Source organism: Eurypyga helias, unplaced genomic scaffold, assembly GCF_000690775.1.
Source record: "Eurypyga helias isolate BGI_N326 unplaced genomic scaffold, ASM69077v1 scaffold13762, whole genome shotgun sequence".
Lineage (NCBI taxonomy): Eukaryota > Metazoa > Chordata > Aves > Eurypygiformes > Eurypygidae > Eurypyga > Eurypyga helias.
In genome coordinates, this window is record NW_010236679.1 from 1 (window position 1) to 12,240 (window position 12,240).

General features: G+C 40.3%; 1 protein-coding gene across 1 annotated transcript; it reads right to left on the minus strand.

Annotated features, from left to right (window-relative positions):
- Nucleotides 1–875: 875 nt before the first annotated feature.
- Nucleotides 876–11,508, minus strand: LOC104506283 (ubiquitin-conjugating enzyme E2 Q2-like). Its single transcript, XM_010147184.1, has 9 exons — nt 11,418–11,508; nt 10,405–10,470; nt 8,582–8,642; nt 7,331–7,421; nt 6,953–7,011; nt 5,372–5,420; nt 4,380–4,475; nt 3,327–3,393; nt 876–1,499 (listed from the first exon to the last, which is right to left on the minus strand). Exons 1-9 carry the CDS (start codon nt 11,506–11,508, stop codon nt 1,468–1,470), a joined length of 612 nt encoding a protein of 203 aa, XP_010145486.1. The 3' UTR covers nt 876–1,467.
- Nucleotides 11,509–12,240: the final 732 nt, after the last annotated feature.

Below are 12,240 nucleotides of genomic sequence, written 5' to 3' on the forward strand. Positions count from 1 at the left end.
CCGGGAGGCCACAGCGGCAGGGCCAGGCAAGCCGGAGGGCTGGGAAGCCACCCACCGTACATGTGAAACAACACGGGATTACAAGCAGTGCCAAACCTCTCCCCTCGTTCCTTTCTAGCTAAAAACTGGATCTAGAAGCAAATGCACAAGGAGCTGTGGGCGCCTGACAGAAAGAGCACAAAGTCGACAACTAAAAAAAAAATAACAAAAACATGCTTCTGCGCTTCTGAAAAGTGCTTAGTCCGTGGTACACAGCCTCCTCTTGGCCCCAAAGGGGTGCAAAGGCCTAATGACAAGTACTACAACCAAAACGGAATCGATTTAGGTAAGGCAATGAAATATAGTGTAATTACACAGACCCAGATCAGTTTCCTAATCAAAAGAACAGTTCCCATTAGTCTCAAGAACAAAACCACTGCCGTGACTATGGCAACATTCCTTAAACCTCTGAATCAGATGACACGTTTTTGTACTTTATTGTAGCTTTTATATAAAAATTTTTCATTCAAGGACTTTCATCCCAATTTGTGCCAATCACTTCATAGGTTCATTAGTTTACAAATGATTGCAACAACCCGTTAATAAAATGGAACACCTAAAAAGGTTTTTAGTATTTTAAATAGCTTCAAGCTTCATACTGTGGCTCTTCTTGTTAAGGAGGTTGAGCCAACCAGTAGCAGGAACAGCCCAGCAAGTTCTGATGCCCCAGTGGAAGTGACTAGTTACAAGGTTTTATTGGCACAGCCTTGCTCTGCTTAAAAAAACACCACCAAAAAAACCCTAAACAAAAAAAGAAAACAAAAGACCAAACCAAACAGTTAACATAATCTAAACAAAGAGCATCTTTTCCAAGAAACAATTCATATTCTCATACAGCCATGAAAAGTGTTTAATGACTTAAAATACATGTGTTTTTCCTATATCATTAATTTGGAAATACTACAAATGCTGCCATTTTAGACCAGAAAAACTACTGCGATTTGCAAGATCTGACATTTCCTAAAACAGTATTAAACAAGGTATTAAACTTCTTGGTTTTAAATGAAACAATACAACGCAAGTCTCTGCAGTCTGCATTTTGCAAAAGGTAAGAAATACACAAAAGTGTGTGAACAACTCACTCCTACTGAATGATCTTTAGTAACTTGAGAGCCTGCTGTAGGAAGCTTACGCCTTCAAATTAAAAAAAGGGAGAAGGGAGGGTGTGGCCCAAATATGCTTAATCCATAAAAACAAGTATGGTAAAGGCCCAAACTGCTCAGTCCAGATACCTAAGAAGAGCGGAATGGTAAGGCTGTAACTTATACTTTACGTGTCAGTTGACAGATTATCCACTAACTTATCTAATAGCTAAAGTCTTCAGTACGGCTGTTATAGGGGCACTCATAGCTTGAGTCTGTGTGTTGGAAAACATAAAAAAGAGCTTGTTTTGTTGACATTGGTCCAGGTATACAACAGTCCTCAGTATTAGCCATCTTCTTTCGGAGGAGTGTACCAACCTATGGAGAACAGAGAAACATGTTAGGTACTGACACTGCTACATGAAGATAATCTTACCATCACACTCTGAATTTGTGGGAGATGGAAGCCTCATCTGGCTCCTTCCTTTCCTTTCCTCTCTAAGTAGGGCAGCTCAACAAGACCCAGTGCCCTAAACACTAGTGTCTGCAGCTGGAGATAAAGCACGTAGCATATTCCAGGATCAGACACAGTATTTGGGCACGAAAATGAAACACTTCCAAGTTTGTGGGTTTTTTGTTTGGTCAGATTTTTGTAGTGGCAGCAGCTGTCCCAAGTTAGGCAAGCTGGACTTCGAGAGCAGAAGCTGCTGAAGAAGGAACATTGCTGTAACAAAATCAAAGGGAATACAGGTAAAACCCCCAAGTCTTTGAGCCTTAATGCAGAGACATACAAACTTGACTACACTGGGCTAATTATACATGAATCCCATCTGGTGGACTGAAGAGTTAGGCATGCACAAACATTTCAATGGTTTATCCCACTTCTGCAAATCTTCCTGTAGGAACGGACCCAGAAATGTCAGTGGAGTAACTTGGCTCCCGACAGGATTTGGCATGTTGAGCAGTTGAGTCGTACCTGATCGACTGCGCACAGCTTTTCCTAGCCACCTCCAGATCTCCAATCTTAATTCTCCCAGACACTACTGTAAAAAAATACTCTAAATTTTTGTACAGCAAGTACAGGGCCTATTGATGTTGTTCCAGAGTACTGGTAGCAGCTCTAAGTTACAGGCACCTTTCACAGCAGCAATAAATGCTGTGAATGCTTTGTGTACAGCCCCTGACACAGCAGTAATTACTCTCGTCAAGGCAACCACATAGCTAGAAGTATACAGACAGACATGCTGGCCTCTACAGCAAATGAAAAAAAGCAAATGGCAAGATCAAAACATCATAAAATTGGAAAACATTTTAAAGTCGCTATCTTTGATCTTCCTCCCAATAATAGAGAAGGTACTATGCTCAGTTTTAGAGGTAGGGAAACAGAGATGCTCACTACAGTCACTGAAATGTGTTCTATGTTCACAGCAACACGAATTCCCAGAGGACATTGTGTCCAACCTGGATCAAAGGACATCACAGAAGTGGTGACTGGGACTAACTCCCTCATCACAAGACCAGGGTACTAACTCTGCCAACTACTTTTACATAGCATATAAGTCACTTAAACCTTTTAAAGCCTCAGTCATTTTTTGTCTTCTGATCCTTCCATAATGAATGCAATTACACCTGAAGCACCTGAATAATTGTTTTATGCAGCTGAGAGACCATTAACTGGCTTTAAATGGGGGGGGAAAGGGAAATCAATACGTGTCCTCCATTTCTATGGGACAGCTTTCCAGCCAGTGCACTTCACTTGGATTTTTTTGTATTTTTTTTACTCTCTGGTCTTTCTTTCCACTTCACCTCTTCCTTCATGACTAGTACTCCAAAGGTCATGCTGCATTGAAACAAAGCCTTTCCGGAGGTTTGCCCCTTTCCCCGAAGATACTTAGCTAACAAATAAGACACTTTAAAAGCTACAGTAACCATAAAGTTACTAGATCAACTGGCTGGAAACAAAATTCAGTTACCTTTCAAAAGGCAGCAGGAACACATGGAACATTCACTAGCTAGAAAAGTTGCAGTGATTGTTAGTCAAGTCACTTAAAACACTATTGTCTTCCTAGTGCAAGTTGAGAAAAAGGAAACTCCATCTATGGTCTTTCCAAGCCAACATAAGACACTGGCACTGTTCTGCTGCAGCCAGCTACCAACTCCCAGGCTGCTGTGCAGGCAAGAACAAAATCGCAAGAGTATACATACCGTTTTTCTCATGTATTTGTACTAGTGACTTATAGGACTGCTGTGCTCTTGCTAGATTATATTGATTCTGAAAAGAGAAAAAATTAACATAAGAACACCTGCATTGAGACACATTAACTTAAGAGTTCCACAAGGAAACTCCACGGTGAGCTTACGAAGAAAAACCATGCCCTATGTTAGAACACCCCTGGCTTTAAGGTACAATATTTTCATGATAAATACCCTTATTTTCCCATTTCTCTTCCATCATTATTGACAATAATTTGCACATCCCTGCTGCTGGAATGAGAACTTGAGTCAGAAGGGTGTGCACCCAAAACGGCAGGCTTCAGGCAACCCCCACAGTAACTGTCTCGCTCAGCTGAAGTTACTGGGTTAGGCAGAACTGTGATCAAATTTTTACACCTCACTTAGTTCACTACCCTTAAACCAGTACTTAAAAACTGTCACTGAAGTGACTATGTCATTGACCTATATATTTAAACATCTCCGAAAACGGCATTTAGTACTTCAAAGTCTTTTAAAGTATGGCCTGTTACCAGGATGCACACTTGAACACAATTAGAATTTCAATTAATGCTGAATGGCTAACTCAGAAATATGCATGCCATTATTTTTGACCCTCTCCTGAAACTTTGCAGGTGTCTAGTCCAGGCAAAAGGAGGAGAACTTGGTAACATTAGTGTATGTGATCCTGGCAGTCGGGCTGTCATCTACAGCCCTTCTCAGAGCTAGAATTACCAAATACTCACAATTCCCAATCCCAAATCCTCTTTCCCTTCCCTCCCTTGCCAATACAGGGATAGCACAAGTCCAACTAATGACATACCCTGCACATCCCAAGGTTTTATCCTCCTCATACAGTCATCATTTCTTAACAAACTCATAGTTAACTGCCAACAAAACATTCACACATGCACCAGACATCAAAATAAATCAAAGTGCAAATATATTTGCAATGACAATTCTGTCATTGAGTATCTTCTATGCAAGTCAGCAAAGAAATGGAAGCCTAACAGTAATTTGTGTAATTGATATATACAGTGCATTTACCTTATTGGCTCCAAACTGTACTCTGGCTTTTCCTTTGACTAAAGTGGCATTGATCTGCATGATGACTGATTCTATTGAATAGGCACTGCTCCAGCCCTAGAGGAAAAAAGAGTATTTTTATGTAATATGTACGCGCTTCTTGTGCTCACTGTGTGAATCTATTTTGGAAGGTGCACTTTGGCTTTTTTTTTTCCCCACTGCACTGCAGTTTTAGTTTTAACTACTTGTTTTCAGTCAGCAATTTTTGTTTTTCCAGAGAAAATCTGGGAAGTGATATATATAGTACTAAGATGCTGTAGGAACAATGAAAAGGCTGAATCACACATTTCCAAAATGCAGCAAGACAGAAACAAGGAGAGCTCCATTGTTACAGCATTTACACATTTTCAGCAATGTCACAACAGAAATGACAACTTCTGGTTGTAGGAAACCAAGACTGAAGCCATTAAATAAGCTGTGACAATTTTGCTTCCATGGAAATTACTGCTTCTCTCTGGCATTGCTTTACCTTCCAGGGTTCACAAAAGTTTCTGCCAGAGCCTGCAAATAGTTACTTCACGCATTTACTTGTTTTAAAGAGAAAAACTGATCCCTCTGTCTACACGAGTCATCTATGCCTAGAACCTTCTGCATTCCTCGCTTCTCCAGAGCTGACCATGCAGTAGCAGAGCCTTCTGGAAAAGAAAACAAAGTGTCTTGCTCCTCCAAACTCCCTCTTTCCACTTGCTTCCTGCCATAAATTCTAAGAATTCAAAGTTGATGCGCTCTCACTTTGTGCCTCTTCCTCAGACCTCTTGTAATCAATCCAGGCAAGAAAATCTTACACAAGATTAGCAAGGGAAATCTTGTGGGAGTGAGGTTTATTCCACCATGTTCCCTTTGGAGTGTGTAATTTATTCCACACAGGGCTTCTTCAGCTCAGGGGAAAACACCTATTTTCCTTACTTTAAAGCAAGCTTTGTTATTATCCAGATAACAGAGTCTGTGTTCACCTGTTTAGTAAGAAGTTCCATGCATAATGCACCTCCACCTAGGACATACCTGGAAACAAACAAAAGAAAATATGACATCTGCAGTTAGTAAAAAGATGAAACTGTTCACAGCACTTTAAGCTTTTGCAGGCTAGTTTGTTAAATTTTTTGTTCACATAAAGCTGAAATGCCCTTGAACCAGCAATACACTGTAACTAGTTAGCCATGCTACATTTATGCAGAGAAGATTAGTGCTGGGAGACCCAACTGAAAAAAAAAAATTGTGCTAAGTACACAGTTAAAAATCAGTGACTGCTAGTCTGCACAACTGCACGTAGGCCATGAAAAAAGGAAGGTTGCTTTTTATAGCTATACTATGTGTATGTAGTACTGATGTGTAATTATATAAAAAAACGAGCAAAAAAAATTCACTTGTGTAAATAATTTTAATACAACTCTGAACAATGTAGGTGCACATATAAATCAAAAGCAGATCTTCACTTGCTCTTTTCCTATAAACCACTTTCTAGTGTCAGTAACACTTCGTATGCATGGTGCTGACTGGGACTCAGCAGTCAGCACGCCTGGTTGTCACTAAACCTGCACTGAGGGAGTAGAATTTACCACTCAAAATAAGTAGTCTGCCCTATGATCAAAATGTTCAAATAATGTAGATCTGTACAACATTCACAGTGAAACAATGACTGAAATCCAAACCTTCTGGGCCACTATTTCATTCTACAAAGTCGTCCGAGGACAACAAAACCAGAGTCCAAGTGAGTTTTCTAGTGTCTGGCACTGCTTGTTGATTTCTTTGGTAGCAGCAATCCTCATGAACACTACTTAACTACACTAACCTTTCCCTGAACGCAAGAGAGACATGGCAATCAAAATGAAATCAGAATCAGCACCAGCCGTCACTGACTACATTTTCCAATGCACAGGTGCAATTTTCTATCAGCAGGAGATGCTTAAAAACCTCAGAAAGTGAATTTAATTTTCTCTGTGGATATACACAACTTTCCACTCCACAGACAGGACTTCAAACATGTTTTAGATGACTTCTGCAACATGGTGTCAGTTAAATTCAGTACCTTTAGATGATTTTAGACAAAAACTGTATGGCAGTGTTAGCAGCAAGAGAGTCACTTAAGATTACAGAGCAAGTTTAAGGCAACACAGGGATCAAGACCCCTTTCAAAGCACTAACTCAAACCACATTACTATTCTTAACATTGCTGTTACTACTGTTGTTCACCATCCACAAAGATGCCAGTTCTTAAAGATTATGGCAGGCACAAAGTCTTTCAAAGCTAGACACTAACTAAGCAATTCAAAGCACTTGCACCTGTCTGGTATATGCACCCAGCTGTTCGGCTCCTACTAGTTCATGAGGCTTAAGCAGCAAGTCTCCATATCACGCTTGGAGCTCTTCACCAAACTCAAGGTCTACAGCAGCTCATGAATATACACTTAGGGGATATTTCTTCAAGTCTACATACATGGTAGTCTCATATTGTTCCCTGCAAACTCAGTCAACCTATCTTGAGTTGTAACATTTTTACTACAAAGTAAAATTTCTGTAAAGCAACTCAAACCTACCCTCCTGTGAGCACAGGAGACACCACTCGCACAAAGGGAGGATCAAAAGGGAAGTTATCCTGAAAAGCATAACAAAAAACAGGTTAAGAACTATACAGTGACAGTGTTTTCCTAACCAGGAAGTATTTCAATAGCCTTACTTGGCAAATTGGATTTAAAGCAGTAACATTTTTCAGTTCTGTACGAGTCACACTTCCACAGTATTGGCTGAAAAGCCACCTTTGGGAAGCTTTAGTGTCACACTTCAAGTTACATGTTGTTCTTTTTTCTTTATGTCACACCTCCGTCTTAACCCAAGTAACAGCTGAGGGTCATTTCCATCACTTCCTACAGTAAGAAACAAACTTAACCCCAGTATTTCTTCCCACAGACACATACCTTAAAAGAGAAGTTGAGTAAAATGTATTCTACACCTTCTTTTTCTTTTAAGACCTGAAGATCACTATGCAGTGGGCTATCAGGATCAACTCTATAAAACAAGCAGGGGAGACATCTTAGATGAAATGAATATTTTCACTACCTGTAAATAGTAATTACTCTTGAAGAGCTTCTTTCTGTATTTGTAGTTTACAAACTGTAATTTGGAGTGACTTGTAGAAAACTCTCACTCCCTTTGCTAAGTAAAGGCTTTGCCGTAAGATCAGCATAGAAGTTTGTCGCATTAAATTCCCAACACTATCAAGTTAGCACACACAGAGCACAAAATAACCTGTTTATTTGAAAACAGAAATTTTAATTCTCTTCAGTTCACTGGAAATGCATGTCCCAAGAGGGGAGGCAGGGGAGGAGAGATTTTAACAGGAAGACTGTAGTGATCTAGTTTTCATGACACAGTGAATCCTTTATGGAATATGTGATCAGAGATCTGTGTCAGCTGTTTGAAGTCATCTGCATCAGCAGAAATACTAAAGCCAGCAGCTTTTGCTCAGCAGAATTCCAGCAATTCTTTGTTGCAAAATGCTGGTGGTGAGCAGCCTAGACATTAATTCAGATGCTGCTGGGTTAATCCCACTGAGGCTCTGACACCCCAGCAGCTTTTAAAAAAGTCAAAAAAATGTCTGCAGCAAGCCAAATGCAGATGTTAAACAAAATGACGGGGTATTAAATCCAGCCCAGGTGAAACCAAACACTTATGAGATCTCATTTCAGAAATACTTGGGTAGTTTGTCCCCATCCTACCAACAGGAAGCTGCTTCAGAAAAAAATGCTTAAAAATCTATCATTTCCAGCCCATCTTGTACTAGGCCAGTTCACAATTATTTGTTCTAGTAACAACAGTGTTCCTTATGCAAATGGGCTCTTTCCTCTCTGAGATTTACCCCCTCAACTAGTCTGCACACAGTTCATTTGCTTTCAGACACTTTTTGCCAGGATAAACACACTCAATACTTCTTATCTTCTCTCAGTCACTCAGGAAGACATTTGCTGCATGCACTCGATTTTTTTCTTGATGGCAGAACATCAGACCTATTCACAGCACTTGAAAAGGGGTGTCAAATCACTGTACAGCACTTTGCTATAGTAGCAGCTCAATAGACAAGGCCTCCTATAACATGGCACAGATTTTTGACATGTGTCATTCCTGCCATTTTCAGCTTCAAAACATTCACCATACCTGTGATTACTTACTTTAGAAGCTTAACGTGCCATTCATACAAGCTGTCATTTACCAGTTCCACTGAATATATGCCTGTAGAAATATTAGATAGAATTAGTTACACACCAAATGTGTAACAAGGTAACATTTAGCAAAACTCTTCCATTTTTAAGTACAAACACTGTCAGTAGGTACAGATGAGATAAAATAGTAAGATTCTGATACTGAGGCACATCCTCCAACAGCAGAGGTACTTCTGAGCACCAACAAGAAAAAAAAAGTTCTTTCACTTCCATGAAAAAAATTCCACATGAATCAAAATGTTTTTCTGACACCTAGCCATTTCCCTCCTCCCAGTTCCTCTTCAAACTTTCCACAGCTACAACTCCAGCTTGCTTAGTACTCAGTATATTTTCCCAGTACATGACCAACACACTTAAAAGGCTTAATTAACACAGTGAGTATGCAGCTCTGTATTTCAGAGGTTCTTGTCAGTATTGGCAGACCAGGACAGGACACTGTGCAGTTCATGGAGTAGAAACCCCCAAAAATACTGCACTGGATTAAGCAGATTCCCAACAGCTGACCAAAGAAGTCAGAAAGATGCATCAAACAAATAGCTGTCTCTGGAAGCCAACTGGTGATTTTCAGTGGCCCATTTGTTTTAAGCATGTTAGACAATAGTTGTGCATTTCACTCAAAGGGAAGGATGAAAGGTTACATGCTGTTTTATTGTATGTTCAAGCCTCCCCTCCTCAGAAGTTCACAGGCAGCCCAGAAAGAGAGTAATGAATCCTTAATTATCACACAATATTTAGAAAGTGGTATCAGTGATGTTCAAAAGTGTAATCTCAAGACTATTACTGTAAATACACTAAACTACTATGATTAAACTTGTTACCTGGGCTAATATTTAACAGCATATCTGTTACTGATGTAATTATTTGGAAGACACATGCAAATCAGGAATCTGCCTAGGATTTCTGAAAGCTATCCAATGGACTGCAGTCACCAGCTTCTCTCCAAGGAATTACAGTATCCATTTCTGAGTTTCATGATTCTAGAACAGGTTATCTTGCAGCTGAAACTTTTCAACGTTAGTACTTGGAGTACAGATGACATTTCAAGCTGTCTGGACAACTTTATTGCTAAAATATTTCAAAATTCAGTAAGCAACATAAAGAAGCCATGCTTGTTTCTCCTTACCACAGTGCCACAAACAAGTGAGTACTCCAGCCAAAAAAATCATAATTTCCATTTTTCCTACGTCTAGGACAACAAGGTAGGTCTGAAAACTTACTCGCTGTGCTCTCCACGTCCCTTTTAATCAGCAGCTAGTTCAGAGATGCCACACTTTTCCATTCAAGGATGAACAGAAGGAGCTATTAAGGCCTTTTTCAAATTTCCCAGGCACAAGGACACTATTTTCTGAATTGCCCTTAGTGTAAGTGGAAGTCACAAAGTTTAAGAATCTAATTTTGTACTGCTCTAATAACAAGAGTTAACATTCAGAACTCTGCTCGTTCTCAACTTCCATTAATGATTAATTTATTCCACCATTGTACCCAGAATATTTTCTTCTACCTACATCCAAAAGGGAGTGAGGACTGGAAGAAGCAACCTCACAATATTATGGCTTCGACACCTAGCACTAGTATAAAATAGTTGTTACAGACACCAGAACAAGTTACAGTAAGGATTCTGACAATATCCTAAATAATGTAAGATCACAAGAGACCGCACATCAACTTGTTTATGCACTAAACCTCTAGCCTTATTCTGCGTTCCCTCCACCACCCCAGAAGTCCCGCTCCTACGCACAACTCACGTACCAGCCCTTCACTCCATGGCTTACCAGGTGCATGTTTTGCTAGCTTCCCCAAAGGAATAACTTCTGCTGGCCTTACGAGCCGTACTGTACCTAAACCAGAAGTTGTAAAAGGGTTCTTCAGAAAGACGCACCCAGCGCAAGGCTGACAAGAACGTGCCGTAACAGAACAGGTCAACCTTTCAGGGACCCGGATTCCGTGTTGAATAGTATCTATGTATCCTCATGAACAGCAGCAACACCAGGATTGCTTGCTGTCTTGATACAGAAGCGTATAAACGCTATTCAAAACTGGGGGTGGGGAGGGTGTGGGGGGGTGGTTGTTGCCTTTTTTTTAAAAAAAAAAAGAGCCAAGAGCTGTTATTTGGAACCAGCTCATACGCTTTTTTCTTCATTTAGGCAGTAAGAGGAAAGTTACTGTTGAGAAGAATTTCTCTGATTAGTATGAGTTTGAGAGGTCCTTAAGGTAGCGAAGGGAACAAGGTAGGGTCCCCTTACTTAAACACAAAAGGTTTTTTGCTTTATTCCTCTAAGAGGCCATCCACAGAGGTGATGAAGTAAAACCAAGCACACAGCGCCACGAAGCAATCAAAAAATTAAGAGATGAAAAGGTAGGAAGAAAACAACCTCTTCCAAAATATACTCTATGTCTTACAGCAACTTTACTACAACTAGAAGTCGGTCACATACAGTCTTTGGATAAAAGCAGTGAGTTGAAGTCACCATATATGGACAACACAGCTGCTAAATATATGAAAAGATTTCGTTTAATACCCCAAATCATCCATCCCCACCCACCCCTCCCGACTCCTTCCTCCCTCGTTCTGTTAAGACCTTTGTGAATTCTTCCATATGAACTGACCAAACCTTCAACTTCGTATTTGGAAACGAGATCATTTTAGTTTGGAGGACTTGTGACTCCTATTACCAAAGCAAGTTAATGAAACTAATTTAGACCAGCATATCTTAATTTGCTGGAATATTTTTTGCTTCTGTTGGCTCATAACAAAATGGTTTTCTGTTTGTTTTTACAAATCTACCTAGATTTTCCAGGTAGATAAGCAGCTTTGCTGTTGACAGCAAGCTTGTAGTCATCTTCTGCTCGAACACCACCAGCAGTATTTCAATCATTAAAGGAACTTCAGTTCTCAAATGGATACTACCTTGAATATACACCCATAGTTGAAGTCCAAGAGTGTTTTTTCATACAACTTCTTTATGAAACAGTTAAACAGAAAAATATTAAAGGACTATTACTACAAGTACTATTCACCTCAGAACCCCCAGTGCTGTCCTATTATCAATCCTGAAAACATGTAGCCCCACATACACTGAATAAAGTGATTCTTAGGCAATGAAAAAGCAGTCTTAAATTTTATGGCTTATTTTACAAAAGATGAAAACAGTGTTAAATTACCTTGCAACAGTTACCAGAACCTTACAGTTTCACAATGGTTGCCTTTGTGTGTTAATAAATTAAATCCAGGGAAAAATGGACCATGGATCATACTATGATCATGGAGACCATCATCGTGGAGACATGGTGGGATGGCTGCTACAGCTGGAGTGTCAGAATGGAAGGATACAGGCTCTTTAGGAAGGACGGGCAGGGGAGACAGAGAGCAGGTATTGTTCTCTATATCAGACCGCAGCTGGAGTGTGTGGAACTCCACCTGGGGATGGATGAGGAGCTGATGGAGAGCTTGTGAGTCAGGATTAAAGGGAGGGCAGGAACAAGGGATACTGTAGTGGGAGTTTGCTACAGGCCACCTGGCCAGGCCGAGCGAGTGGATGAGGGGACCCATGGACAGGCAGCAGCAGCCTCACGATCATAAACCCTGGGGTGGTTGAAGTCCCCCATGA

Bases quoted from the DNA above. Each gene is read 5' to 3' on its own strand.
- LOC104506283 (XM_010147184.1), bottom strand. From the start codon at position 11,508: ATGATTGAAATACTGCTGGTGGTGTTCGAGCAGAAGATGACTACAAGC. The intron at 10,471-11,417 runs GTAGATTTGTAA...CTTCTGGTTTAG, and splicing joins TATCTACCTGGAAAATCTAG to GTACAGTACGGCTCGTAAGG. The intron at 4,476-5,371 runs GTGAACACAGAC...TTTTTCCTCTAG, and splicing joins TGGAACTTCTTACTAAACAG to GGCTGGAGCAGTGCCTATTC.